General features: G+C 50.9%; 1 protein-coding gene across 2 annotated transcripts in view; it reads right to left on the reverse strand.

Moving 5' to 3' along the window:
- EXOC6B (exocyst complex component 6B) overlaps positions 1–26,233 on the reverse strand; it is a 293,111-nt gene that overhangs the window by 112,694 nt on the left and 154,184 nt on the right. For both annotated transcript variants that reach the window (XM_059470236.1, XM_059470235.1), the window contains exons 9-11: positions 4,519–4,602; positions 4,354–4,400; positions 2,335–2,455 (exon numbers count right to left, since the gene is read on the reverse strand). In XM_059470236.1, coding sequence (XP_059326219.1) covers positions 2,335–2,455; positions 4,354–4,400; positions 4,519–4,602 — 252 coding nt within the window. The remainder of the gene's footprint in view (positions 1–2,334; positions 2,456–4,353; positions 4,401–4,518; positions 4,603–26,233) is intronic.

Here is a 26,233-nt window from a genome sequence, read left to right on the forward strand (position 1 = left end):
CCTCTCATTTCATTTGCCTCTCATTTAATATTTACTGTGTTGTGTCTGATGGTAATGAAGCATCTCAGCCAGGCTGAGGGGAAAACACGCTGGATTGCAGCTCCAGCACAGGGATTTATCCTGCTCCAAGCCCCCCAGACACAGCTCAGTGTCCCCAGAGCAGCCCCAGTCCCCCCTGGGCTTCCCAAGAGCAGCCAAAAATGAACTGGAAAATGTGGAGTTTGAGACAGAGGCTGCCCAAATATAGAATCAGTGATCCCCAGCTGGAAAGGGAGTGGGATTTAAAGCTTGCTGGAAACTCCAGGAGGAACAGCTCCATTAATCAGAGGGAAGGACTGGGAGACACAGGTTTTCCATCTCCCTGTCCAAAAAGGAGAGTCAGGAAGAAAGATAATGCCCTGAAGCATCAGCAGTGATTAAAGATGTCCCTGTCTGCGGCGAGGAGGAAAATCCAGGGATAAATTTGTCTGCCTTGGAAGGATCCAAATGGCCTCAGCAAGGTGAGAGACCCTCCCTCAGATCCCAGTTTGGGATGCAGGGCACTGGTTGAACTGGGAGCGCTCAGGGCAAATAAATGGTGGTGGCCACAGGGGTTGGGAAATCGGGGAATGTTTTGTGATTGCTGAAGAAGCCTCCCCTGGCAGCCACTCCATGTGTTCCCTTTGGCACCACTTGAAACAACCTGAGTGGCAACAAAGCTGGGAACACCAAAAAACCCCGTGGCTGGGCCTGCCTCAGCCTCCTGCTGCCAGCCCCGAGAAAATCCCACTTGAAACCAAAACAAACACAGGTTTGCAGCTGGGGGGGTTGGTGTTTATCCCCCCTGGCAGCACAGGAGCTGGGGGGAAAGGAGGAGGCTCTGCAGTCACCTGGATGGGGATGGAGAACACCAGGAACCCTCTGGGGTCCCTCATCCCACAGAGATCCAGGTTCACCACAGAGATCTGCGTCCTTCTCTTCCCATATTTTCACCCTTGCTCTCTCCTGGGGTTCTGTCTCTCTGGATTTGGTTTTTCAGCCCATTTTTAGCCCACTTCTCAGCCCATTCACAGCCATGAAACTTAAGGGATCAAGATGATCTCTAAGGTCCCCTCCAACCCAAACCACTCTGGGATTCTCTGATCATGTGTGCCAAAAGACGTTTTAACACCACATTTTGGGAAAAATCAACTTTCCAGTCACCTGGATGGGGATGGAGAACACCAGGAACCTTCTGGGGTCCCTCATCCCAGAAAGATCCAGGAGCAGGGAAGAGCCATGGAATGGTGTGGGGTGGAAAGGACCTTCAATCCCATCTGGTTCCACCTCCTTCCACTGCACCAGGATGCTCCAAATCTGGTGTTCGTGTCCATCTCTTTTCATATTTCCACCCAAGCTGCTCCTGGCTCTCTCCTGGAGTTCTCTCTCTCTGGATTTGCGTTTCCAGCCCATTTTCCAGTCCATTTTTAGCCCATTTTCAGCCCATTTCCAGCCCATTTTTAGCCCATTTCTCAGCCCATTTATAGCCCACTTCCAGCCCATTTTTCAGTCATGAAATTTAAGGGATCAAGATGATCTCTAAGATCCCCTCCAACCTAAACCACCCTGGGATTCTCTGGTTCTGTTTTAGACAACGTCATGTTTTGGTGTGCCAGAAAGATGCTTTTCTCTCCCAAGTTTCTTGGGAAAATCAATTTTCCAGTCACCTGGATGGGAATGGAGAACACCAGGAACCTTCTGGGGATCCCTCATCCCTGAGAGATCCAAGTTCATCAGAGAGATCTGTGTCCTTCTCTTCCCATATTTTCACCCAAGGTGCTCCTAGCTCTCTCCTGGGGTTCTGTCTCTCTGGATTTGGTTTTTCAGCCCATTTTCCAGCCCATTTTTAGCCCATTTCTCAGCCCATTTTTAGCTCATTTTCCAGCCCAATTTTAGCCATGAAATTTAAGGGGTCAAGATCATCTCCAAGGTCCCCTCCAACCTAAACCACCCTGGGATTCTCTGACTCTCTATCAAACAAGGTCATGCTTTTCCAAAAAGATGCTTTTCCCCCCCATTTTTTTGGGACAAATCAACTCCTTCTGCTGGTGCTCCTCAAGAATTCTGGATTAAATAATGACAAAAACACAAAACCACCATTTTAGTCTTCAAAATATCGAGTTTGGTAGGGAAATACAGCCAACCAAGAGGCTAAAACAATCCAGAGAAAGAGAATTATCTGCGTGTCTGTGTCGTTCCTTTAAACACTCATTGGAAAAGAGGGAAAACAAAGACTCCTGAGGGGGGAAAAAGGCAGAATTGCAACATGTCAGGGACAGTCAAGCAACAGCTGAGCTCTGCTGGGCTTTTACTCACGGAGTGGGTCCTGAGGGCCGCGATGGTTTTGGACAGGGCCATCTCCCACAGCTCATCAATGTAGGCCCGGTTGACCAGGCCCTGCGTGGTGTGCAGGATGTGATCCTCCACCACAAAAAACCTGAAATGCAGAAAACGCCACTGAAACTTCACATCTGAGGGGTCCAAGGACATCCCCGAGCCCCTTTGGGCAAAGTTGGGCTCTGGGTTTGGGGGATTTGTCAAATCCAGGCAGCTCCAAGCGCTTATTCCCTCATTTTTAATTTCACTGGGTTGGAGGAGGGAGGTAAAACCCTCCCTGTGCTGCTCTGTGTGTACACAAAGGCAGAATTCCCCCTCCGTGAGTTCTCCACCTTGTTATTCCCACAAGAATCACGGATTAAACTCTGCTGCAGCCAGCAGCAAGTCCATCACAACTGGGGAAAATGCTTTATCTTGCTATATCTGCAGGGAAAACTGCTTTATCTGCAGGGAAAAATGCTTTATCTGCAGGGAAAAACACTTCATCTGCAGGGGAAAATGTTTTAAATAAAGGGAAAACTGCTTTATCTGCAGGGGAAAATCCTTTATCTGCAGGGTAAAATGCTTTAAGTATAGGGAAAACTTGATCTTCAATGCTTTAAGTATAGGGAAAACTTTATCTTCCCTCTTTATCTTCAGGGAAAAACACTTTATCTGCAGGGAAAAATGCTTTAAGTGCAAGGAAAAATGTTTTAAGTACAGGGGAAAATGTTGGAATTGTAGGGAAAACCCTTTATCTGCAGGGAAAACTGCTTTAAGTGCAGGAAAAATGCTCAATTTGCAGGGGAAAATGCTTTATCTGCAGGGGAAAATATTTTAATTACACGGGAAACTGCTTTATCTGCAGGAAAAAATGTTTTAAGTACAGGGAAAAAATGTTGGAACTGTAAGGAAAAATTATTTATCTGCAGGGGGAAACGCTTTATTTGCAGGGAAAAATGCTTTAAGTACAGGGAAAAGTGTTGGAACTGCAGGGAAAAATGTTGGAACTGCAGGGAAAATCCCCTCTCCCACCCAGGCCCACCACGTGCTCCCAAATTTCCAGACAATCCCAATTTGCTCCAATCTCCAGTTGGAGATCAACTCTGCTGCTCCAAACAAAGTGTTTTCCAAGGAATGAGGGTGAGAATGGGCATTTTAAATGGTGACACATGAATTTCCAGGTGGTTTTTCCAAGGAAATCCAGGCCAGGAGCAGAGAGCTGCAGGAGGGGAGCACCACACGTGAATTATTGAAATAATTCTCATTATTAGATGAAGAAAGAACAAATCCTGTCCAATTTTTATGGCTCAGCGGCCTTTGGAATTCTCCTCTCGGAGCTCAGTTTGGGAAGATTTGTGTTCAGATTTGAGCGTGACAAAAATGCAGCTCTGGGGAACAGAGAATCACCTCCTCCAGCAGGAAAATAATTAAAGAATAATAGTTAAATATTCCCAAATCATTAAGGCAGCAAGCTCATTCATGTCATTAGCAGGGCAAGAAGATGAACATAATCCACAGGGTCATTCATCCTCAAATTCCCAGAAATCCAGAGAAACTCCCAGAAATTATTAAAAATTCCTAGAAATTCATAGAAAATCCCAGAAATTATGAGAAAATCCCAGAAATTCCCAGAAATGTACAAAAATTCACAGAAGTTCATATAAAATCTCAAAAAATTCATAGAAAATCCCAGAAATTCCCAGTAATTCATAAAATTTCCTAGAAATTCATAGAAAATCCCAAAAAATACATAGAAAATCCCAGAAATTCCCAGAAATTCAGACATCTGTAAGAGCTGGCAGGTCCCTCCCCGCTCCCCCCTCAGTGACACAGCAAAGTGGATAAAATTCACTTTACAACACTTAAAAAGCACAAACCACCTCTTTTTTTGTCCTGTTTTGGCTTTGAGGACCACCAAAAATACCAACATTCCCTCCTCTCCTGGTTTTTTTTTGGGCTCCTGAGCAGGCCAGGCCACCCATTTTTAGCAGGGCCGTGTATAAAAGGAACACCTACCCTACAATTTGATTGAAATACTTCCTGTAGCCATCTAAAGTTTCGTGCTGCAACAAAGAGAGAGGGAGCAGAGGTTAAAACCCAGGTGGCTGAGGGCAAGGGGGGATTTTGGGGATGAGCCAGGGCCAGCAAGAGCCCAGGGATGAGGCTCCAGGACAGACTGACCATGTTGGAGGGAGGCTGCAGCACCAGCCGCGCTTGTTTTCTCCTCTGCTTCCTGTAGTAGCTCTCAAAGGTCTCCCGGGCTCCCTGGAAAACAGGAAAGGGTCATTGCAGCCCTCAGGATGTGCAGGAAGAGGTCACTTGGAACGTAAACCATAGAATCGCTGAGGTTGGAAAAGCCCTCTGAGATCTGGGAGTCCAACCATGCCCAGAGGCACGAGGGCCACCAGTGCCACATGTCCCCAAGTGCCACAGACACAGGGCTGGAAATCCCTCAGGGATGGGCACTCCAAACCTCCCTAGGCACTTTCAATTCCTAATTCCCCTTTCCATGGAGAAATTCCTCCTCAGGGATTCTGCAGCCCCTTCCCAGCTCCCTCAGGGATTCTCCAGCTCCTTCCCAGCTCCCTCAGGGATTCTCCAGCTCCTTCCCAGCTCCCTCAGGAATTCTCCAGCCCCTTCCCAGCTCTGTTCCTGCCCTAGCCCTGCTGCCACCCCCAGCTGGCATATTCAATGCCCAACCTTGTGTTCCCCCAGCACAAATGTAGAATTTTCCCCCAAAATTCCATTCAAGTATCAGAGCACAAGGAGTTTATCTGAACACACCGAGTCCAACCCTGAGTGCTCAGGTACAGGAACGTTCCATGCCCAGTTCCTGGGATCCACAGGGATGTGCCCAGCTGATTTCTGGACCACAATATGGCCAAATGTTGGATTCATTGCTCCATGGAACAACCAATGGTGGTGTCAGCAAAGAGAATGAGGGGCCAAAACACACCAAAGAAAGAAACAGGGGGAGGTAAAGGCAGCTTGGACAGGGCCTGGAGCACCCTGGGATAGGTGAGGATTCCCTACCCATGGATGGGCTCAAAAGGTCCCTCCAACCAAGTCCTCCTGGGATTCTGTGAGTTCCAGAATGTGTATGGGGTGCAGAACTCCAGAATGGGTTTTGTGTACAGAATTCCAGAATGTGTTTGGGGTACAGAGGTCCAGAATGGGTTTTGTGTACAGAATTCCAGAATGTGTTTGGGGTACAGAGGTCCAGAATGTGTTTTGTGTACAGAATTCCAAAATGGGTTTGGGGTTCAGAATTCCAGAATGTATTTGCAGTGCAGAATTTCAGAATGGGTTTGGGGTGCAGCATTCCAGAATGTGTTTGGGGTACAGAATTCCAGAATGTGTATGGGGTGCAGAATTCCAGAATGTGTTTGGGGTGCATAATTCCAGGATGTGTTTTGTGTAGAGAATTCCAGAATGTGTTTGGAGTACAGAATTCCAGAATGGCTTTGGGGTGCAGAATTCCAGAATGGGTTTGGAGTGCAGCATTCCAGAATGTGTTTGAGGTGCAGAATTCCAGAATATGTTTGGGGTAGAGAATTCCAGAATGTGTTTGGGTTACAGAATTTCAGAATGTGTTTGGGGTGCAGCATTCCAGAATGTGCTTTGTGTGCAGAATTCCAGAATGTGCTTTGTGTACAGCATTCCAGAATGGATTTGGGGTACAGAATTCCAGAATGTGTTTGGGGCACTCCTCAAGACCACTCTGTATCATTGGGAGAAACAAACTCTGCAGCTCATTTTTCCCAACCTGCCGTGGCTCTGAGTGTCCAGAGGGTTTCCATGCCCACAGCTGACCCCTTTCCATGGCCATCACCCCTGGGCTGGGCTCTGGATGGCCCCTCTGGGGTGATCTTTGCTCCAAACCAGGCTCCACCTCAGCACCCCCATCCTGAAGCTCCCCAGAACTCAAGGATGAGCCCCCAGGCCATCCAGCCCTGGATGTTTCATCCCTGCCCATCCTCCCTCCTCCACACCCTCCCTATTTTCTGTCTGAAATTGGATCACAAACATCTCAGGGAAGGGACAACGTCTTGCTTTGAACTGTTGGGAGCCAAGGGAGAGGGAAAAAAAAAAAAAAAAAAAAACCAACAAAAAACCCAACTCAGCCTCATTTAGAATTCACAAAACAAACAACATGCAACAACAAATATCACCTGAGCGAGGCACCAGCTGTCAACCTGCTCCTCTCCAGAAAATAAATTAATTAAAAGCAAAACCTGATGGTAATTTAATGATTCTCCAGCTGTTGTGGCATTATACAACCAGGCTGCCTCGGGATGCCCTCAGCTACCAGGGGCTTGTGAGGAGCCATAGCCTGACTTGCTCCTTCTTTTCTCCAAGTGCAGCTCCAGGCTCCAGCAGGAATCAGCCCAGGAATGTGCCGAGAGCTCTCCCAGCTAATTCTACCCTTCCCAAAGGAGTCAAAATCCATCCAAAAAACCTTTTTAGGTGCTAAAATCCATCCAAAAACCCTTCTTAGGTGCTCAAATTCATCCCCAAAACCTTCTTAGGTCCTAAAATCCATCCCCAAAACCTTCTAAGATTCTAAAATCCATCCCCAAAACTTTCTTACATGCAAAAATCCATCCCCAAAATCTTCTTAGGTGCAAAAATCCATCCCCAAAACCTCCTTAGGTAGAAAAATCAATCCCCAAAAATCTCCTTAGGCGCTCAAATCCATCCCCAAAACCTTTTAAGATTCTAAAATCCATCCCCAAAACTTTCTTACATGCAAAAATCCATCCCCAAAAGTTTCTTAGGTGAAAAAAATCCATCCAAAAACACCTTCTCAGGTCTTAAAATCCATTCCCAAAACCTTCTTAGGTGCAAAAATCCATTTTAAAAACCTTCTTAGGTCCTAAGAACCATCTAAAACATCTTTTTAGGTACTAAAATCCATCTGCAAGACCTTCTTAGGTCTTAAAATTCATTCCCTAAAACCTTCTAAGGTCCTAAAATCTACCCCCAAAACCTTTTAAGGTGCTCAAATCCACCCCAAAATTTCCTTGCCACTGTGCAGGTGCACTGCAAAGGGATGTGGAGATTCTAAATGTGGATTTTGTCCTTGAATTCTGCTTTTTGTCCTGGCTGAGTCTCAGGGGGGCTCAGGATGAGCAGCTCCCAGTCAATCCCAGGCACATCCAGCCACCTTGAAACCTGGATCACAAATCCCAGTTTTTCCCCTGTAATCAGGCTCAGGACCAACTTGAATCTATGAGAAATTTGATATTTTAAGAGAGATTTTAGAACCAGGAACTGTGAACCAACATTTCCCGGTCAGGTGTTCCCAACACTCCCAAAAGCTGTTTCCCTCAGGAAAGGGAAAAATCCCAAGGCAGAAATCAGGGAATCTACAGGTGAGGTCAAGAAAGAGGAGGATTATTACAATTTTATCAAACCAAGAGATAAAATTGGGTGGTGCCTGAAGCTAAAAATTGATAAATGCCATGCAGGGAGCAGCCACCTCCCTTTAAGCCCCTCTGCAAGGCCTGAAGTTTGGTGCTTCTCACAATCCTGGTGTTGTCCATGTCCTCTCCACCAGGGGAAAACCAAGGAAAAAGGGATTGTCCCACTCCCACCCCACCACTGAGGGACAAAATCAAAGGGATTTATTAAATTCTGCTGGGCCTTGGCTCTCCAAACCTCCATGAGCAGCACAAACCCACCCATGATCATCTCCATCCTCATCAACCCAGCCCTGGTGCCATCACTGACACCTTGGAGTGAAGCCACTCATTAAGCTGAAGGAAATTACTTAAATAAAAAAAAATTAAAATTAAAAAATTAAAACTTAAAAAAACAAAAAATAATTGAATTTTGGGGCCAATTTAAAACTGAAGGTGTTTTTACATAATTTCTTTAATAAATGAGCGTGTGGCACCATCAAAGGCAGGAGCCACCACCAGCAGCAGCAGGACCATGGTTGGACACTCACACCAAACCCCAACCCCTCATTCATGGTGCACCATCCCCTGAAATTATGAGTAATTAATTCATCACTGGACTCGCAGAAGCTGCTGTTTCCTCAATATTTTGTGGTAGCCTCAAGGACTCATTGGACTCTCCAAGAGGAGCAGGAGGCCTGAGACCAGTTTTAAGAGCAGATTTTGGAGGTTTCTGCTGAGACTGCACCAGATCCAGGCAGATCTGGGATTGATCCCTCATCCTCCAGCTCCAGGACCCTGCCTGCTCATCCACACTTTCCCTCAGTAAAGAAAGGACAAGGAGCCACCCCACACCTGGCTGCATTTCCAGTGTCCCGCCATGGCTGTGTCCAACCCAGCTCCACAGAATTCCAGACTGGTTTGGGTAGGAAAGGACCTGAAAAATCTCCTCATTCCCCCCCATCCATGGGCAGGGACACCTCCCACTGTCCCAGGTGGATCCAACCTGGCCTTGGGCACTGCCAGGGATCCAGGGGCGGCCACAACAAATCTGGAAATTCCAGCCCAGCCCCTGCCCACCCTCCCAGACAGCAATTCCTTGCCAGGATCCCTTTTCCCAGTGGGAGCCATTCCCTGGCTCCTGTCCCTGCAGGCCTTGTCCCCAGTCCCTCTCCAGCTCTCCTGGAGCCCCTCCAGGGACTCTGAGGATTCCTTGGATTTTCCCCTTCTCCAGGGGAACATTTCCAGCTCTCCCAGCCTGGCTCCAGCCCTGCAGCAGCTCTGGGGCCTCCTCTGGGCTCTCTCCAGCAGCTCCCCACCATTCCCATGGGGAATTTTCCCCACCAGCTCCTCGGGAACACCACAGGATGGGAGAGTCCCCCAGGTCCTGGGGCTCATGGAAGCACAGGAACCAAAGTTCCCAACCCCTCTCCTCAGGACCTTCCCCACAGGGACAAACCCCAGGCCGGGTCTCCATCCCGATTTCACTCATGGCTCTGAGGAGGGTGAAGCACCTGAAACAGCTTCACCACAACCTCTGAAATTTAAAAGTACTTTGGAATCTTTTCCAGAGGAAAAACGTGTTTTCCACAGGCAGGAGAAGGAGAAGTGACCAGAGCTGGGCTGGAAACGGCCCCACAACAACGGGACTCCCATCCTTGTCTGGATTCTCCTCAGCCTCAGAAGGTTTTGGGTGCCACCTCCTCGTTCCAACTCCACAAAGGGAACTGCAGCAGAAGGGAAGGAGCAGCAAATTTGCTCCTTTGAAACCATTCCCAAAAAGAAAATCAGAGAATCCTATTCACATTTTAACAGTTTCCCCAAAATTTATGGTCCAGGGACCTGCCAGTATGACCAAACCCATCCCCTCACGGCGCTGCTCCCTGGCTTCTCTTTCCTGAGCCATTTCTGGCTGCCCCAGGAATCAGGGACTCTCTCACAAGAGGTTCCTCCAACAAAAACCTCATCCTCCCCACAGCCCCTCTCGTGACCCTACTCCCATTTTTCATCCTCCCAGTTCCATCCCTTTCTCCTAAGTGCATTCCTCCCTCATCTCCCCAGATATTCCCACTGCTGCCATATTACATTCTCCTCAAAATGGAAAATATTTCTTCCTCTTCGTGGCAGTTTGAGCTCAGACCACCCAGTTTTCCACATTTGATCTGTTTAGGACTATTCATCTTCTCAGGTCTCCAGATAATCCATTACTCCCCTGAATTTCATGCCTGAATCCTGTTTTCCTCTGGATAAAAAAACCCAAAAAAGCAAAAAACCAAACGAACACATCAACCAGATCAAGAATATTTTAGAGCCAACCACAAGATCCTGAGTTTTCTGGGCTACCCAGATGAAACTCCAGGTGGGATTTGTGTTTTAGGGCTGCTCCTCTCTCACATTTAGGGAGAGAACAAGAGGAAACAGCCTGTGGGGAAAGTTTAGGTTGGATATTTGGGAAAATTCCTTCATGAAAGGGTGGTCAAGCATTGGCAGTGCCCAGGGAGGTATGGAGTCCCCATCCCTGTGGATGTGGCACTTGGGGACACGGTCAGTGGTGGCCTTGGAACAGCTGGATTCAATCCTGGAGGGCTTTTCCAACCTCAGCGATTCCATGGAACCCAGTGCCAGGGCTGGGCACAGGAGCTGCTCCTTTTCCATCCAGCTTTAATTCCAGCTTCACCCAGCTCCCAACCCCTCCGAGGGAACAGAGTAACCCAAAGGATTCCTGGCTCCCAAAGGACCCATTCCTTATAATCACCGGTCCAGGAAAAACCCTCAATAACGCCTCATATTTGTAAAATTACCGGGCAGAACTCTCCTGCTCAAATTAGCCCCGGAGTTCACAGAGTTGGCAGGGAGAGGGGGATAATTACCAGCGGGGATGAACACCACAGAAGGGAAAACAGAGGATAATCACAAGAAAGCAAAAACAGCAGCTGAACAAACCCAAAAATGTTTCGGGATTCAGGAGCAGCGCAGAGCTGAGAGCCAAGCGAGCTGGGATTACACCAGGGAAAAAATGTGCTCCTGGTTTTATTCTCCAGGAATAATCAAAATGCCCATGGAAATGGGACTTTGGGAACTGGGATGACAGTGGTTTGGAGCACAGTTTCTCCTCAGCCTGCAGCAGAAATGCACTTTGTGCACTTCACATATCTCCTACCTGGATAACACAGAGAATCCATAACCCAACATTCCCAGGGATATCACTACCTGAGCCATCTCAAACCCTTCCCATTTGGAACATCATTAATCACTCCCTAAAAATCAGTGAATCCTCTGGGCTCTTCCATTAAAATCCCATCACAACCACAGCAAGGAAGGGGATGTGCTGCAAGGTCTGCTGAGAAGATTCCTCCTGGGAAAACCCAGGTTGTGCCAGTTTGTGCCAGGGAAATCAATCCATGGACACAGCCCAAATTTACCAGAACTGCCCAATTTTACATCCACTGGAGGAGGTTTTTGTACCCCCCATGAACAGAGCAGCTCAGTCCCATCCCTGTAACTCTGGTTTAAATAACCAGGAATGAACCCAGGTTTAATTCCATGCTTGGAGAATCCTAAACCCAGCACCCACCTGGATTTATCCACATAACACCACTAAAATCATGGAATGGTTTGGGTTGGAAGGACCTTAAATCCCACCCAGTGCCACCCCTGCCATGGCAGGGACACCTCCCACTGTTCCAGGGTGCTCCAAGCTCCAATGTCCAACCTGGCCTGGGACAACCAGCAAAGCTTTCCACAGGGGCCACAACAAGTGGGATTTGGAATAACAGGAATTCTGGGACCTGCTCCCTCCATATCCCCACCAATGACCTGCAGGAGCCCTGGACAAGATCTCTCCACTTTGCCGATGTCCCCAAATTTTGTGAAAATTGACAGACTCAAGGCAGAGTCAATGCCTGGAGAGGTCTGGGCAGGCTGGAGGAACATTCCAACATGGTGACATCCAAAAGGACAAATTCCAAACATCCCTCATGGAAAGGGAGAAACCCTGAACCCCTCACAAACTGGGCACCACTGGTTTGAGACCTCCTCTGTGGATAAAGATGGGAATTTTCAGTAGACAAGAAGTTTTTCCACAAGGGGAACAATAAAAATCCCTGAGATTGGTTGGAGCAGGGTGCTGATAACACCAAGGTGTGGATTTTGATTTCTGGATGATTCCCTCAGGAGCTAGATCTTTTTGAGTCCCTTCCAACTCAGAATATCCCATAATTCCATGAAGTAGCAGAAAGAAATCCCCAAAGCTGGACCCCAATCTCCATCCTTGGAACCCTTCCAGGCCAGGCTGGACAAATCCCTGAAGTCTGATCTCCCAGCTCCAGGCAGGAGGGTGGATTGGAGCCCTCCTGAGATCCCTTCCCACCCAGGTGTCCCCATCCTGGGAGATGGTGGCCCCATCCCTTCTCACCAGGCTGCTCAGAGCTCTGGAGCCCCTGAGTATCCTGCACAGCACCCATCTCCCAGTCAGTACCCTGACCACCAACCGCCTCCCATGTTCTGCGAGGAGGAAAGGCCAGATCTGCGGCCAAAATCCCATTTCTGGGGGGGTTTAGTCACAGTTTAGGCAATTCCAGCCTCCTTCCAACAAAAATCAGGATTTCCTTCCCCTCACACCATGAGCAGAGCCCTGGCCTGTGTCACCTTCACCTGCCCGAGACAGCCCCAGCTCTGGGCTCCATTTTAATATGCCTGCAAGTGCCAAACAACACATTCGTGCTAAAAACCCACTTGGTCCAACCTGGATCCCATCCCTGCTCCCCCCTCACAACCCTGGAATTCCATGGAAATACCCAAACCCAACTCCAATTGCTCAACAGCGCAGCGCAGCAACTTGGATGGGACACATCTTACCAAAATCAGCACAGAACCTTTAAAACCTTACAAATCACCCTTTTTTCACCCCAAAACCAGCTGAAACAAGCAGGTTTTGTTTTTTTTTTTAGGGTCCAGCACTTCACCAAACACCAGGAGCTTCCCACCAGTGAGGAAGGAGCTGCCAAGAAAAGCAGCTCAGAAAATGATCCTGACATGCCCCGGAGATGTGTGCAGATAAGAGAAGCCCGGTAGCCACTAATGAGGCACAAGGAGTCCGACTCTCTAGCAGATGCTCCTCTTGGAAAACACTGGTAAATATTCCCAACAAATCTCACGGAGCGCATGGACGCGCTTGCAGGTGCTCGGCAGGGAAAGCTGGGATCAAAATAGGAGGCTCTTGTTTGTTGACTGTAAACACCCCCTCGATACCAAAAACACGGAGATGAAGTGGAGCAGGAATTGCGTGGGGGGAAGAGAGAGTGGCTGCGAGAGGCCTCTCCTGCCAGCCCGGCAGGATTTGGTCTCCTCCACCCAGACCTGACCTCGACCTGTGTCCTGGAAAAAGCAGCAGCCACCCGTTCCTTCTTCAGGCAGTGAATCCCAATTTTGCATTTTGGGTACTTCAGGGCTTGGTTTCTTCTGTTATGTGCTCAAAATTAAATTATTTGGGGCCTGGTGAAGAGGAAGGAGGCCAAGAAATGCAAGCAAAGGTGATCCCAAAGGAAAAGAGGCTCCAGAGGTCAGGAGAGGTTGTGGCTCGCCATGCCACAAGTGTCCAAGGCCAGGTTGGACAGGACTTGGAGCAGCCTGGAACAGTGGAAGTGGCACTGGATGGGATTTAAGGTCCCTTTTAAGTAAATCCCAATTTTGCATTTTGGGTACTTCAGGGCTTGGTTTCTCCTATTATGTGCTGAAAAAATAAATTATTTGGGGCCTGGTGAAGAGGAGGGAGGCCAAGAAGCACAAGCAAAGGTGATCCCAAAGGAAAGGAGGTCAGGAGAGGTTGTGACTCCCCATCCCAGAAGTGTCCAAGGCAAGGTTGGGCAGGGCTTGGAGCAGCTTGGGACAGTGGAAGTGGCACTGGGTGGGATTTAAGGTCCCTTTTAAGCCAAATAATTCCATGATTCCATGAAATGACCAAGAACCAGGCATGGCCTCAGAAATCTCACTTGGAAGAGTCCATGGAAGATCCAACTCTCCTTTCCCTCTCTCCCATCCTTGGTTTGGCTGAGTTCATTTAAAGCCAACTTGGAAAGCAACAAAAATTTACAAAGAGAAAGCAAGAGGGGGGAAAAAATAAGTTTGAAATCTTTGGTCCAACAGACTCAAGGACCTCTCCAGACCCATTGAGTCTGAGCTCCTGGCCAGGCCTGCTCGGGACAACAGGGAACACATGGACAAGGAGCACAGGGATAACAGGGAGCACATGGACATCAATATATCAGGGAAATTGTTTTAAACCCCATTTTCTCTGGAGCGAATTGTTTTAAACCCCATTCTCTCCGAGGGGAATTGTTTCAATCCCCAGGGGGAATTCACTCAAACCCCATTTTGTCCAGGGGCAATTGTTTGAAACCCCCTTCTCTCCAGTTTCAAACTCCATTTTTTCTGGGGGAAATCGTTTCAAACCCCATTCTCTCCCAGGGAAATGGTTCAAACCCCAGGTGGAATGGTTTCAGATCCCATTTTCTCCATGGGGAATTGTTTGAAACCCTGTTCTCTCCAGGAGGAATGGTTTCAAACCCCATTTTCTCTGGGGGGAATTCTTTGAAACCCCATTCTCTCCAGGAGGAATTTTTTCAAACCCCAGGGGAAATTGTTTCAAATCCCATTCTCTCCAGGGGGAAATGTTTCAAACCCCAGGTGGAACTGTTTCAAATCCCATTTTCTCCAGGGGGAACTGTTTCAAACCCTGTTCTCTCCTTCAAACCCCATTCTCTCTGGGAGGAATTGCTTCAAACCCTGTTCCTTCCAGGGAAAGATGCTGGAGGCTTTGCCTCAGCTCTGCTGCAAAAGCCACCACTGGTCCCAGGCTTCTTGCTCAGCTTCTCCCGCTCCCCACCAGCCATGGAAGAGTTAACCACGAGGGAAAAAGGTGAGATTCCCCCTTTTCCCCCTTCCCCTCTGCTCCTTCCTCCCAGCAAAGCAGGCCATTACCCCAGCCCGGAGCCGCAGCCCCATTGTTCCCAGCCCTGGATATGGGAAGCAATATCCATTTTCCATTTAGACCAGGGCAAAGCCTTTAATTTCAGCCTCCTGCCTGCAGCTGGAGTTCCCTTTTAACTCCCGGACTGCAGGAGTGAAGACAGTTTTATATGGGGGAAAAGGCTGCAAAGGCCACTTTAATATGGTCACATGTGGGAAGGGGGGAGCTTTTCCGAGGGCCCGGTAATGAGGGGCAGCAGCGGGATATTGCACTTCCCATCTGGCTGCTCTGCACAGCAGGGAAAAGGCTCTCCTGGCTTTTTAAGGACAGGCCCCACTGCAGTAAAACAAAACACACCAAAAATAAATAACGAATGGAAGCGTGAGGAGGAGATGCCCTCTAATGTTCGAGCCCGGCAGCACAGCCATGGAATGGGGTGGGGGAATTGAGAGAGAGGGGCAGGGATGGGGCAAAATGCAGAGGGTTTGGGGTATCCCGGAGTTTTGGGATTATCCCCACACCTGGGATGGGTTCCCCACATATTATGGGGTGTTAGGGTTATGCTCCTTAGCCAGGGCCACCTGTGTTTGTGTTGGTGTGGCTCCAGAGCATGGCCCTGCAGTGACCCGGGAAGGTCCTTCCCGTCCTGTCCCTGTCCCATCCTGTCCTATCCTGTCCTGTCCTGTCCTGCCCTGTCCTGTCCCTGTTCTGTCCTGTCCCCAGAACTCCTGACAAATCTGATTAAGGAGCAGCATTGGAAGAGGGAAAACAGCCTGAGTAAGGAGCCTGGCTTTGGGAATCCAGCTTCGGAATCCAGCGTTAATCCATGGAATGCCTTCCCAAAGGACTTTTGGAGCAGCCAGGTTCTGCCAGAGCCTTCCCAGCTCCTAATTAAGTGTTAATTACCACAACATCTGAGCCAGGGTCGGGACAGCAAAGGAGGAATTTCCATCCCAAAAGAGCATCCAGGGATGCAAAGGGCTCCAATGGATCCCAGGGATGGGAAGGCTGGAGTTGAGATACCTTCCAACCCAAAGCATCCCAGGATTCCTCCCATTTCAGTCCCTTTTCCAGATGCTCCACTTTTCTCAAAAGCAGAAAACACCAATTTGCTGAGAAATGGGACATTTTTACAGCCTGTGTGATGTGGAGGGGAGGAATCCACTCTCCTCACTGAAATCCATGGAATTCAGAGAGATCCTGATCCTGGTTTTCTCCAGCTCCCAATCCCATGGTTCTTCTGACCTGCTACTGTAGGGGAGAGACAAACCCAGGATTTTTCCCTCCTTCCCAGGGAACCACCATGAAAGCAACAGCTGAAATGTGGGGACCAGGAGTTGAAAGTCAAATTTTGGAAGTGCTCAGGGTTTCTCCTCTTTTTGCAGGACAAAGCCACCCATGACAGAAAACTGCCACAGGCAGCATGATAGAAAACCAAGGAATTGAGGATTTGAGGGGAAAAAAGAAAGCCTGGAGGAAATAAAATTGCCAGAACAGCCTGTTGAGGGTGGTGGAAGGGTAAGGGAGCTCCTGCCTCCAAATTCCAGAGCAGACACCCCTGGAGCCAATTCTGATCCCAGGGTCCAAACAGGGCTCTGATGTCTCCCATCAACCTCCAAGGATGGAATCAAGAGTTGCTCCACTCTTGAAAAAAAATACTAAAAAGAAATAAATAGGGATTTATATTCCTTGGTACTGCAGGGGAAAAAGCATGGAACTGGGAATAAAGTGCCTTTAAATTCCTCACTTTGGGATAGAAGCCTTTTCCCAAATGCCACCAGTGCTTCCAGCTCATTCCCATTCACCCACCTGGATAAAACAGGGAAAACCAGACATTCCCAGACATTCCCAGGATGCAACAAGCAGCAACCTCTGCTCTGCAAACAACTGTTTGAACCTCATTTCACTGAAAATCAGCAGCAGAAAATGGAATTTCTCTACCAGACAAAGTAAGGAGGCCTCTGAGGCAGAGCAGAGGGTGCCCAGGAGCTGTCAGGAGCCACACCCTGCCCTGCCCACAGCACAAATCCAAAAATTCCCAATTGTCCCAGCAGGAACACCAGCCCAGGTGCTGCTGAAAAATAACACAACAATGGCCTGGACAGGGAATTCCAGATTTTCCAGCATTGTTCTCAGCAGGTCCTGGAGCGAGCACAGCCCGAGCCACAGGACAGGTTGGTATAGCCTTGGATGGATTTTGTTCCATGGGTTTATCCAAAGGTTCCTGTGCATTGTAAACCTCTGGTGTCCACAAGAACTTTGTCAACGGCTCAGGAAGAGCAGGGGCAGGATGAGTTTCCAGGAGAAGGAGTTTTCCATCTTTGGAAGCAGAACTGGGAGGAGACTCAGCAGATCCAGGACCTCCATGATCCTGAGGGAGAGCATTTTCTGGGAAGGAACATGGAGAGGAACTCTCCAAGGAAATGCAGAACTCCTGGAGACAGCAGACCTCTGCTGGTGTAGCAGATGGGAATGCTCCTCATCCTTAGGGCACAAGGAACACCCTGGAACAGGAGACTCTGCTGGCCAGAGCCCACCAGCATCAAATTCCAGCCTCTTCTGGGATCATAGAACCACTAAGGTTGGAAAAACCTTCTGTGATCATCGAGTCCAACCATCCCCAGCCCTGCCAAGGCCATCACTGACCCCTGTCCCAAGTGCCACATCCACATGGATTTTAAATGCCTCCAGGAATGGGAACTCCACCCCTGCCCTGGGCAGTTTCAAGGCCTGAACACCCTTTCCATGAGGAAATCCTTCCCAGTATTCCAGCCTGAGGCTGTTCCCCCCACGCTGTCCCTGCTCCCTGGGAACACAGACTGACACCATTCCCTATTTTCTGATCTGATCTGTCCCAATCCAGGCCAAGCTCCAGCATCCCAGCTGCAAGGGAAGTGTCCGTGTGGTGGAAGCATAAACCTCCAAACCCAGGGAATTTTAGGGATCTTCAGGCTGAGGGAAGTTCTAACATGACACACAAGTGGCCACAGCAAATCATCTGAGTAATCCAAGATGCGAATTCCACGTCAATGCCATCTCAGAGGTTCCAGTGTGAACAGGGATGTGTTTTCCCTGGAATATCAGGAGGGAAATTCCGTGTCCTTGCTGCTGCTCAGTTCATTTAACGAGGGAAGGGGTCCAGTCCGAATTGTTTCTTCTGTTCTGCCGCTCAGCCAGAAGAGCTTTTCCTCAAATTACCCTGTAGCAGACATCTTTCATGAACAATCCTTTCCTTAGGATTTTTCCTCCTGAGAAGCTGAGAGGCCTCAGGAATAAAATGTAAACATTGATTATCTGCTGCTGTGGAATGCAACAGGTGCATCTGTGATTGGCCCATGTTAGATGTTTGTAATTAATGGCAAATCACAGCCCAGCTGGCTTGGACACAGAGCCCGAGCCACAAACCTTTGTTATCATTCATTCTTTCCTAGTCTATTCTTAGCTAGCATTCTGATGAAAACTTCTCTTCTATTCTTTTAGTATAGGTTTAATGTAATATATATCATAAAATAATAAATCAGCCTTCTGAAACATGGAGTCAGATCCTCGTCTCTTCCCTCACCCAAGAACCCCTGTGAACACCCCAAGCCAGGAGTGCTGCCCCAATCCAACATGGATTTCCCATCCCTTCACCCCAGGTAAAGTCAGCTTTGCTTGGATCAACACCGAACACGTGGCCAGCCTTTAAAACATCAAGTTTGGATCTATCACCCCAATTCTCCAGAATCCCAAGAGGTTTGTTCATCCAGCAGGAACACAACAGCTCCAATCCTCCCCAGGATTTCCCTTGGGGGCCTTTTGGGATGTTCCAACTTTCCCTTTTGAACAGCTGGAGGGAGGAAGGGCTTGGGAAGAGCTGGGCCAGGCCAGAGGGACATTAAACCTCTCCAGGGTGACAGCTCCAGCTTTCCCAGCCACTGCTGCTCCAGAGGGCAGAAAAAGCACAGGAACAAAGCTTCTCCCAAGATCCAGAGCCCTCAGGTTATCCATGAGGGGCAGCAGCCAGCGGAGGGTCCCTGGCAGGGCAGGGACACTGGGGACCAGCCAAACATTTGCTCCTTTTCCTTATTTTCCATGGCGTGGATTTTGTTTTCAGCTGACCAAATCCATCAAGCAACAGTGGATGTGTCCAGGGTTTATGGAGGTGAGCAGGACCAGGCATGGATCCAGCCCTTCCTGAATGGAACAGCTCCTGCCACTGCTCCAAGGAATGTTCCAGAGCCTTCTCCTGCCACTGATGCAAGGAATGTTCCAGAGCCTTCTCCTGCCACTGCTCCAAGGAATGTTCCAGAGCCTTCTCCTGCCACTGATCCAAGGACAGAGCCAGAGCCTTCTCCTGTTATTGCTCCAAGGAATGTTCCAGAGCCTTCTCCTGCCACTGCTCCAAGGAATGTTCCAGAGCCTTCTCCTGCCACTGATGCAAGGAATGTTCCAGATCCCTTCTCCTGCCACTGATCCAAGGACAGAACCAGAGCCTTCTCCTGTTACTGCTCCAAGGAATGTTCCAGAGCCTTCTCCTGCCACTGCTCCAAGGACAGACCCAGGGCCTTCTCCTGCCACAAAGAGGCTTTTCCACATCCCCTTCATTCCTGCTGAAAACTCCCCAGCAACCTGAGCATCCTCAGATCCACCCGTCCCACACTGAGAAGCCCTCCATGCTGCCAGATTTCCCCATGGGAATGGGCTGGACCTAAAATCCTCTTGGGGAAAGGGAAAGGAGCTCCTTGGCTGCCCAGGGAAGGCTGAATCTCTCAGATGCTGCAATGACAGAAAAACTCAGCCTCTGGCTTGTCCTGCTTGGGATTATCCAGGATTATTATGCAGGATTAGGCCTCTGCATTCCAGAGGCAAGAAATTCCCAAGAAAAGGGGCACTGATTTTAGAAGAAAGATGCTAAAAAGGCTCATAGCAGCCTCCTGTACCTAAAGGGGCTCCAGGAGAGCTGGAGCGGGACTGGGGACAAGGCCTGCAGGGACAGGAGCCAGGGAATGGCTCCCACTGGGAAAGGGGAGATTGGGCTGGGATCTTGGCTACGAATTCCTGGCTGGGCTGGAATTCCCAGATTTGCTGTGGCTGCCCCTGGATCCCCTGGCAGTGGCCAAGGCCAGGTTGGATGCACCTGGGACAGTGGGAGGTGTCTCTGCCCATGAATAAGGATGGGGATGAGATTTAAGGCCACCCAACCCATTCCATGAGTCCAGCACCCCTCAGAAACACCTTCACCACACAAGATCCCAGCTGTTCCCAGGGAACTTCCCCCCCAGGCATTCCCAGGAACTGAGATTGAATCCCTAGAGCAGAAACCTCCCCACCCAACCTTTCCCTCAGTGCAATCCCTCCCGGGGACCCAAACCCTTGGATGTGGAGCTCCAGCCCCTCCTGAAGCCTGGGGAGAGGCCGGGCCTGGCCGGGCCCCGCTCCCGGCACCGCTCCGGAGGATCCCAGCACTCAACAATGGGGGATCTGTCAGAGCCCGGCCCCGCACCGGCCATCATCTGTTTCCCATAACTCCAGCTGACCTAAACTCCAGGGCTGAACAAGTAGCCTGTGTTTTTCATCTGGAAAACTCCGTGGAGCCGTTCCCACTCTGGCCTCTCCCTCCCCTGCCCGAGCCAGGCTTTGGAGAAGTCACAAAGTGATGATGTCCACAGAGATTTCCTCATTATCCAACGTTTTCAGGCTGGGTTTTGGGTCCCCTGCCATCCCAGGTGCCCTGCAAGGCTTAATACACCTGGATGTGCCTTTCTCCTCCATCCCTCCCTCCCTCCCTCCCTCCCTCCCTCCCTCCCTCCCTCCCTCCCTCCCCAAGGAAAATCCCACCCCAACACTTCCCAGTGTAAAAACAAGTGGAGCCGGATGCCGGCCCCACGCCTGTTTCATGATAAATTTAAAAATCCATTAAAACTTTATCAGGAACGAGCTGCCAGGGAAACAAACAGATTCAGGACAAGCCCCACAGGGTCTTCCACGTGAGGCCACCCTGAGGAAAAGCCCTGGAGAACCCTGCTGGTGGGGAAAGCTCTGTGTGAGGGCTCTGGGAAGGGAGGATCCAACCCCCAGAGTAATCAGCTCTGGTCAGGGCTCCCATCCATGAGGGGCAAAAAAAATTGCCCCTCAAAAATTTCCCCCTTTCCAATTAGGGGAAAAGCAGGATGAGACCCTGAAGAGGATGAAGGGCAGGTCCAGAGGGAGGAGGAAGGAAAATGTAGGGAAGAGAACACAACCTGCAGCAAATCCCTCCCTTTTTCCACAGTGCTGTGGGGTTTAGGCTCCCTGAGAACTGAAAAGATCCCAAAATGGGGAAGTTTCCATGGGATGATGTGAGGTCAAAGCCCTTTTTTGTTTTCTCCTCTCCCTGGATCCCTGTCCCTGCCAGGAGCCTCAGCTCACTCCCACAGCTCCACCGTGAAATGTTTGGGTTGGAAAAATCACATTTGCATCTTTATTATTGTGTTCTCCCCTGGCAGAACAGGGGGTAACGCTCGGGGAGCATGGAGAAACAAAAACAGGACAAACTCGTAAATAAACCTCCTGTTCTGAGCACACCCAGCTTGAGCTGCACCCTCTGTACTGGGACAGAAGTCATGTCCCAGCAGCCCTCCTCCAGCTCAAGTTTTGCCCCTTTTTGAGGCAAAAACCCCAAAAAACTCATCCAAACAGAAAATTCCAACTAAAGGGATACTGTCACACTCTGAGCAGTAGAAAGCACTTCCTGGAATCCTGGATGTTGGGAGGGGAATGGCCACGGAATGAGAGGAGTCTGGAAGGGATGGGACATCCAGACAGACCCAGAGAGGTGGGACAGTGAGAACCTCAGGAAGGTCAAAAAAAACACTGGCACCAGGGTCAGGAAAATCCCAGCACAAATCCAGGCTGGGAGGAGAAAGAAGGGATGGAGAGCAGCGCTGGGAGAGGGATTTGGGATGTTGTGGATGAAGCTGGAATGGCCCAGCTCAGCCCCCCCTGCTCAGCCCTGGCTGATGGCAAAGGCAAGGTGGGAATTGTGTCCCTGTGCCCCTCCCTCAGGTGAGAGCCCACCTGCAGAGCTGCCCCAGCCCTGGGGCCAACAGCAGGAGGACGTGGAGCTGCTGCAGAGAGCCCAGAGGAGGCCCCGGAGCTGCTGCAGGGCTGGAGCCCCTCTGCTCTGGAGCCAGGCTGGCAGGGCTGGGAATGTTCCCCTGGAGAAGGGAAGGCTCCAGGCAGAGCTCAGAGCCCCTGGCAGGGCCTGCAGGGGCTCCAGGAGAGCTGCAGAGGGACTGGGGACAAGGCCTGCAGGGACAGGAGCCAGGGAATGGCTCCCACTGGGAAAGGGGAGATTGGGCTGGGATCTTGGCAAGGAATTCCTGGTTCAGAGCAGGGGTAGGCCCTGGCACAGGGTGCCCAGAGCAGCTGTGGCTGCCCCTGAGTGAGTTCCAACCATTTCCAACAAATTCCAACCAATTCCAACCAGATCAAATCAATTCCAATGAGTTCCAACCATTGCCACCCAATTCCAACCAGTTTCAGCTGGACCCAGTCAATCCCCTGGTTGTCAGGGTGCCCCAGGCTCCTTTGTGACACGGGGCTGTGCCGTGCCCAGAGCCCTTTGTGACCTGGGGACACCACCAGGAACGCCCCTCCCTCGGGAGGCTGCACTTCCCAGGACCCCCCAGAGGATCCCCCAACCCCTCTGAGGCTCGGGATCACGGAGATGGCGGAGAGAGCAAATCCCAAATCCCAGCCCAGGAAGGGGCAGGCGAGCCCTCAGAGAAGGGGCCAGGTGAGGGAGGGGACAGGAGAGGACACAGGGAGGGATGGAATGGGATGGGATGGGATGATGGGATGGGATGGGATGGGATAATTGGGATGGGATGGGATGGGATGGGATGGGCCAAGAACTGCTTCCCACGGCTTCTCCTGCCTGTAGATGAGACACAGGGACTCATGGGTAGGACATGGGGAATCACAGGTGGGACATGGGGATGAAAATACAGATGGGACACAGGGAATAACAGGCGGGACATGGAGGAATCATGGTTGGGACACAGGGAATAACAGGGTGGGACATGGAGAATAATAGGGTGAGACATGGGAATACAGCCACAGATGGGACACAGGGAACCAACCACAGGTGAGACACGGGAAAAAAAATCAGAGATGGGACACAGGGAATATCAGGTGGGGATATAGAGATTTCAGGTGGGACATAGAGAGCCACAGGTGGGACACAAAGAACAAAGATGGGATACAGGGAACTGCAGGTAGGATATGTGGAATGATGAGTGGGATATGGGCAGCCAGAGATGGGACACAGGGAAACAACCACAGGTGGGACACAGGGAACAACCAGAGACAGGACACAGGGAATGGCAGGTGGGATACAGGGAATGGCAGGTGGAATACAGGAAACAAAACATAAGTGGGACACAGGGAACAACCAGAGAAGGGACACAAGGAATGGCAGGTGGGACACTGGCAGGTAAAGGTAAGACACAGGTACATGTGGGACACAGGGAAACAACCACAGGCGGGACAGAGTCAGGCAGAGGTGTGACACAGGAGACAAAGCACAGGTGGGACAGCTGTGCTGGCAGCTGAAGGTGACGCCCAGGGACACTGGGACACAGGGCAGACAGGGCCAGTCCCCCATGGGATGAGGCTGCCAGGGCCACCTACCCCAGAGATCCCATGACACACTGGGAGCCACCACGGAGGCCTTGGGACACCCCTGGAGATGGCACCCAACACCTTTCCCAGCAGCCAGGAGCCGCGACAGCAGCCAGGGCCACCCTCACTGTCCCCGTGTCCCCTGCAGGTGCCTGTGGCCCAGGAGGTGACAGCTCCAGCCCATCCCGCGCGTGACCCCAGCCGCCGGCCGCTGCCCCCAGCACTGGCACCGCCCCTGGCTGTCCCGGGCAGGAGGAGCAGGGCCCCGGGCCCCGGGCAGCGCCCGCGCGTCCCCAGCGGGCAGGAGAGCCTCGCCACGGCCACCACGGGCATGCAGGGCCAGCCTGGGGACGGTGCGGAGCCCGCCCAGCACAGGGTCAGGGTGGCCCGGCTCACCGAGGCTGGGCTCAGGCAGCTCGGGGGCATCTCCCGCTACCAGCGCATCCTGGACTGGCTGGAGAGCATCTTCACCAGCAGGGGCGAGGTGGTGGCTGAGCTGCAGCAGGAGCTGGATGGGTTCTGGGAGTTCCAGGAACACGGGAGCAGTTTGGGTGGAAAAGGGCCCTGAGGTCATCGAGTCCAATGGGACTGAACTCCAGCATGGCCCCCAGGGCCACCTCCAGCCCCGCCTTGGACACCTCCACCACTCTGAGGGACCTCCTCGCAATGGACAGGCACCAAAAGGGGGAAGCTGAGAAGGCAGAGCCAGACCTTGCTCAGGACAAGCTGAAATACAGCAATTCCCACAGGAATTCCCAGGAAAAGCCCTTTTCCCTGGAGGATGATCTACCACGGGGACCGGCTGCCCAGAGAAGCTGTGGAGCTCCATCCCAACGGGACATGGACCTGAGAACCCCCCGTGCTCCGTGGGGAGATGGACAGTGATCTGCAGAGCTGGACAGTGATCTCAGAGCTGAACAGTGATCTCCAGAGCTGCAAGTGATCTCAGAGCTGGACACAGATCTCCAGAGCTGGACAGTGATCTCCAGAGCTGAAGAATGATATCCAGAGCTCCCCTCTGACCTTCTTCCATGATGCTGTGAGGATGGGAACACCTTCCCTATGGAGCTTCTGGATGTTCTCCAGGAACTACAGAATGGCAGGGGCTGGAAGGAACTTTGAAGACCACCCAGTTCCACCCCCTGCCACGGGCAGGGACACCTCCCATTCCCCAAAGTTTCTCCAAGCCCTGTCTAACCTGGCTGTGAGTGCTTCCAGGGCCTAGAAACAAAAGCAGGATGAACCTTCCCACCCAACACCTGTGGAAAACACGTCCTGGAGCATCCCAATAAAGAGTTTTTACACAGATCCGCCCTTGTCCTTCGGTTAATATGTGAAACCATGACAAGATGCAACAGGAGAAGCTTTTCAAGCCTCTGGTTTTCCCAACAAGTTCGTATCCTGAAGGATTCCATGGGGTTTCAATGCCACACCACAACCACGGTGCCGGGGCAAGACGGAGTCAGGAGAGGGGATTGAAGAGAAGAGCCAAAGCCCTGCTCCCCACACAGCCCCCGTGGGCTGCGAGGAGATGACTCAGCCCCCACAAAAAGGGTGAAACCCAAAGATCAGAAGTCCCCCAGACCTCCAGCTCCCACCTTCAAACCATGAAAGAGCTGCTCTTCCCCACAGCCAAACCCCATGGATTCCAAAGGATCCACGGAAAACCCTCTCCGAGGGCAACGCCGCCCTTGGGAACATCCCCCAAACTTTTGTGTGCAGAGATTTTGGAGCTTTCCCACCCCAACCCCGAACACAGAGATTTTGGAGCTTTCCCACCCACAACACGACCCCGAAATCCCTTTTTTTTTGTTGGAGTTTCTCCCATTCCCTGCGCTCTGGCCGCCCCCGGAATGCAACGGCAGTGTTTGTTCATTGTGCACATCCAGCCTGGCTTCCAGGTTTTCCTGAACAAAGGACTGAAACAGGGGGGAATATGCGTCACAAGCCCGTCCTGGACGTTGCTCACCCTTTTTTTCCTGCACAAATATTTGTAAACACATGGAGAATTCGTGTCCAGCCGGCTTTGGGGACCCTTCATAAAACCAGGGATTTATTGCAAACAGGATGGGAATCATTTCCCAGCTCCCGGTGCTTATAGGGCTTTAGGATGAGAAACATAAAGAGCAGGAAAAGAGCGGCTGCAGCTGGGCTCTGAGCCCTGCTGGAGAGGGGTGGAATGGGGCTGGTGTGGATTTACAGCTCCAGAGTCCCCCAAAACCCCCTTCCCAAAAAAATAAAATAAAGTCTGGCGTTTCTGGGCTGCACAGGAAAATTCTCCGGGGTTTATTTATGGATGGAGTTTCAGGGATAAGCTGAGCTCAGCTGAGCTGAGCCCAAGGAGCTTCCAGAAGTGCTCAGCCTGGAGAAAAGAGGTTCAGGAGAGATCTTATGGCTCTGCACAAGTCCCTGGCAGGAGGGGACAGCTGGGGAGGGTCAGGATCTGCTCCCAGGGAACCACAGCAGAATGGAAACAGCCTCAAGCTGGGCCTGAGGAGGTTTAGGTTGGAAATCTGGGGAAATTCCTCATGGAAAGAAAAGGATTGTGCAGCCCTGGCAGGGCTGGAGCCCCCATCCCTGGGGGGATTTCCAAGCCCTGTGGATGTGGCACCTGGGGACATGGGACAGGGCTGGACTGGGTGACCTCAGAGAGCTTTTCCAACCTCAGCAATTCCATGGTTTTATGACCCAAAGCCTCTCCTTGCAATCTCAGAGTTCCTGTCTGACACATCCTCATTCCCCACCCAGAGGGACAGAATCCTCCCAGCTTTCCCTCCATCCATGTCCATGTCCTATTCCTGCCATTCCATCCATGTCTTATTCCTGCCATTCCATCCATCTCCTATTCCTACCATTCTATCCATCTCCTATTCCTGTCATT

This window comes from Ammospiza nelsoni, chromosome 4 (assembly GCF_027579445.1).
Source record: "Ammospiza nelsoni isolate bAmmNel1 chromosome 4, bAmmNel1.pri, whole genome shotgun sequence".
NCBI lineage: Eukaryota > Metazoa > Chordata > Aves > Passeriformes > Passerellidae > Ammospiza > Ammospiza nelsoni.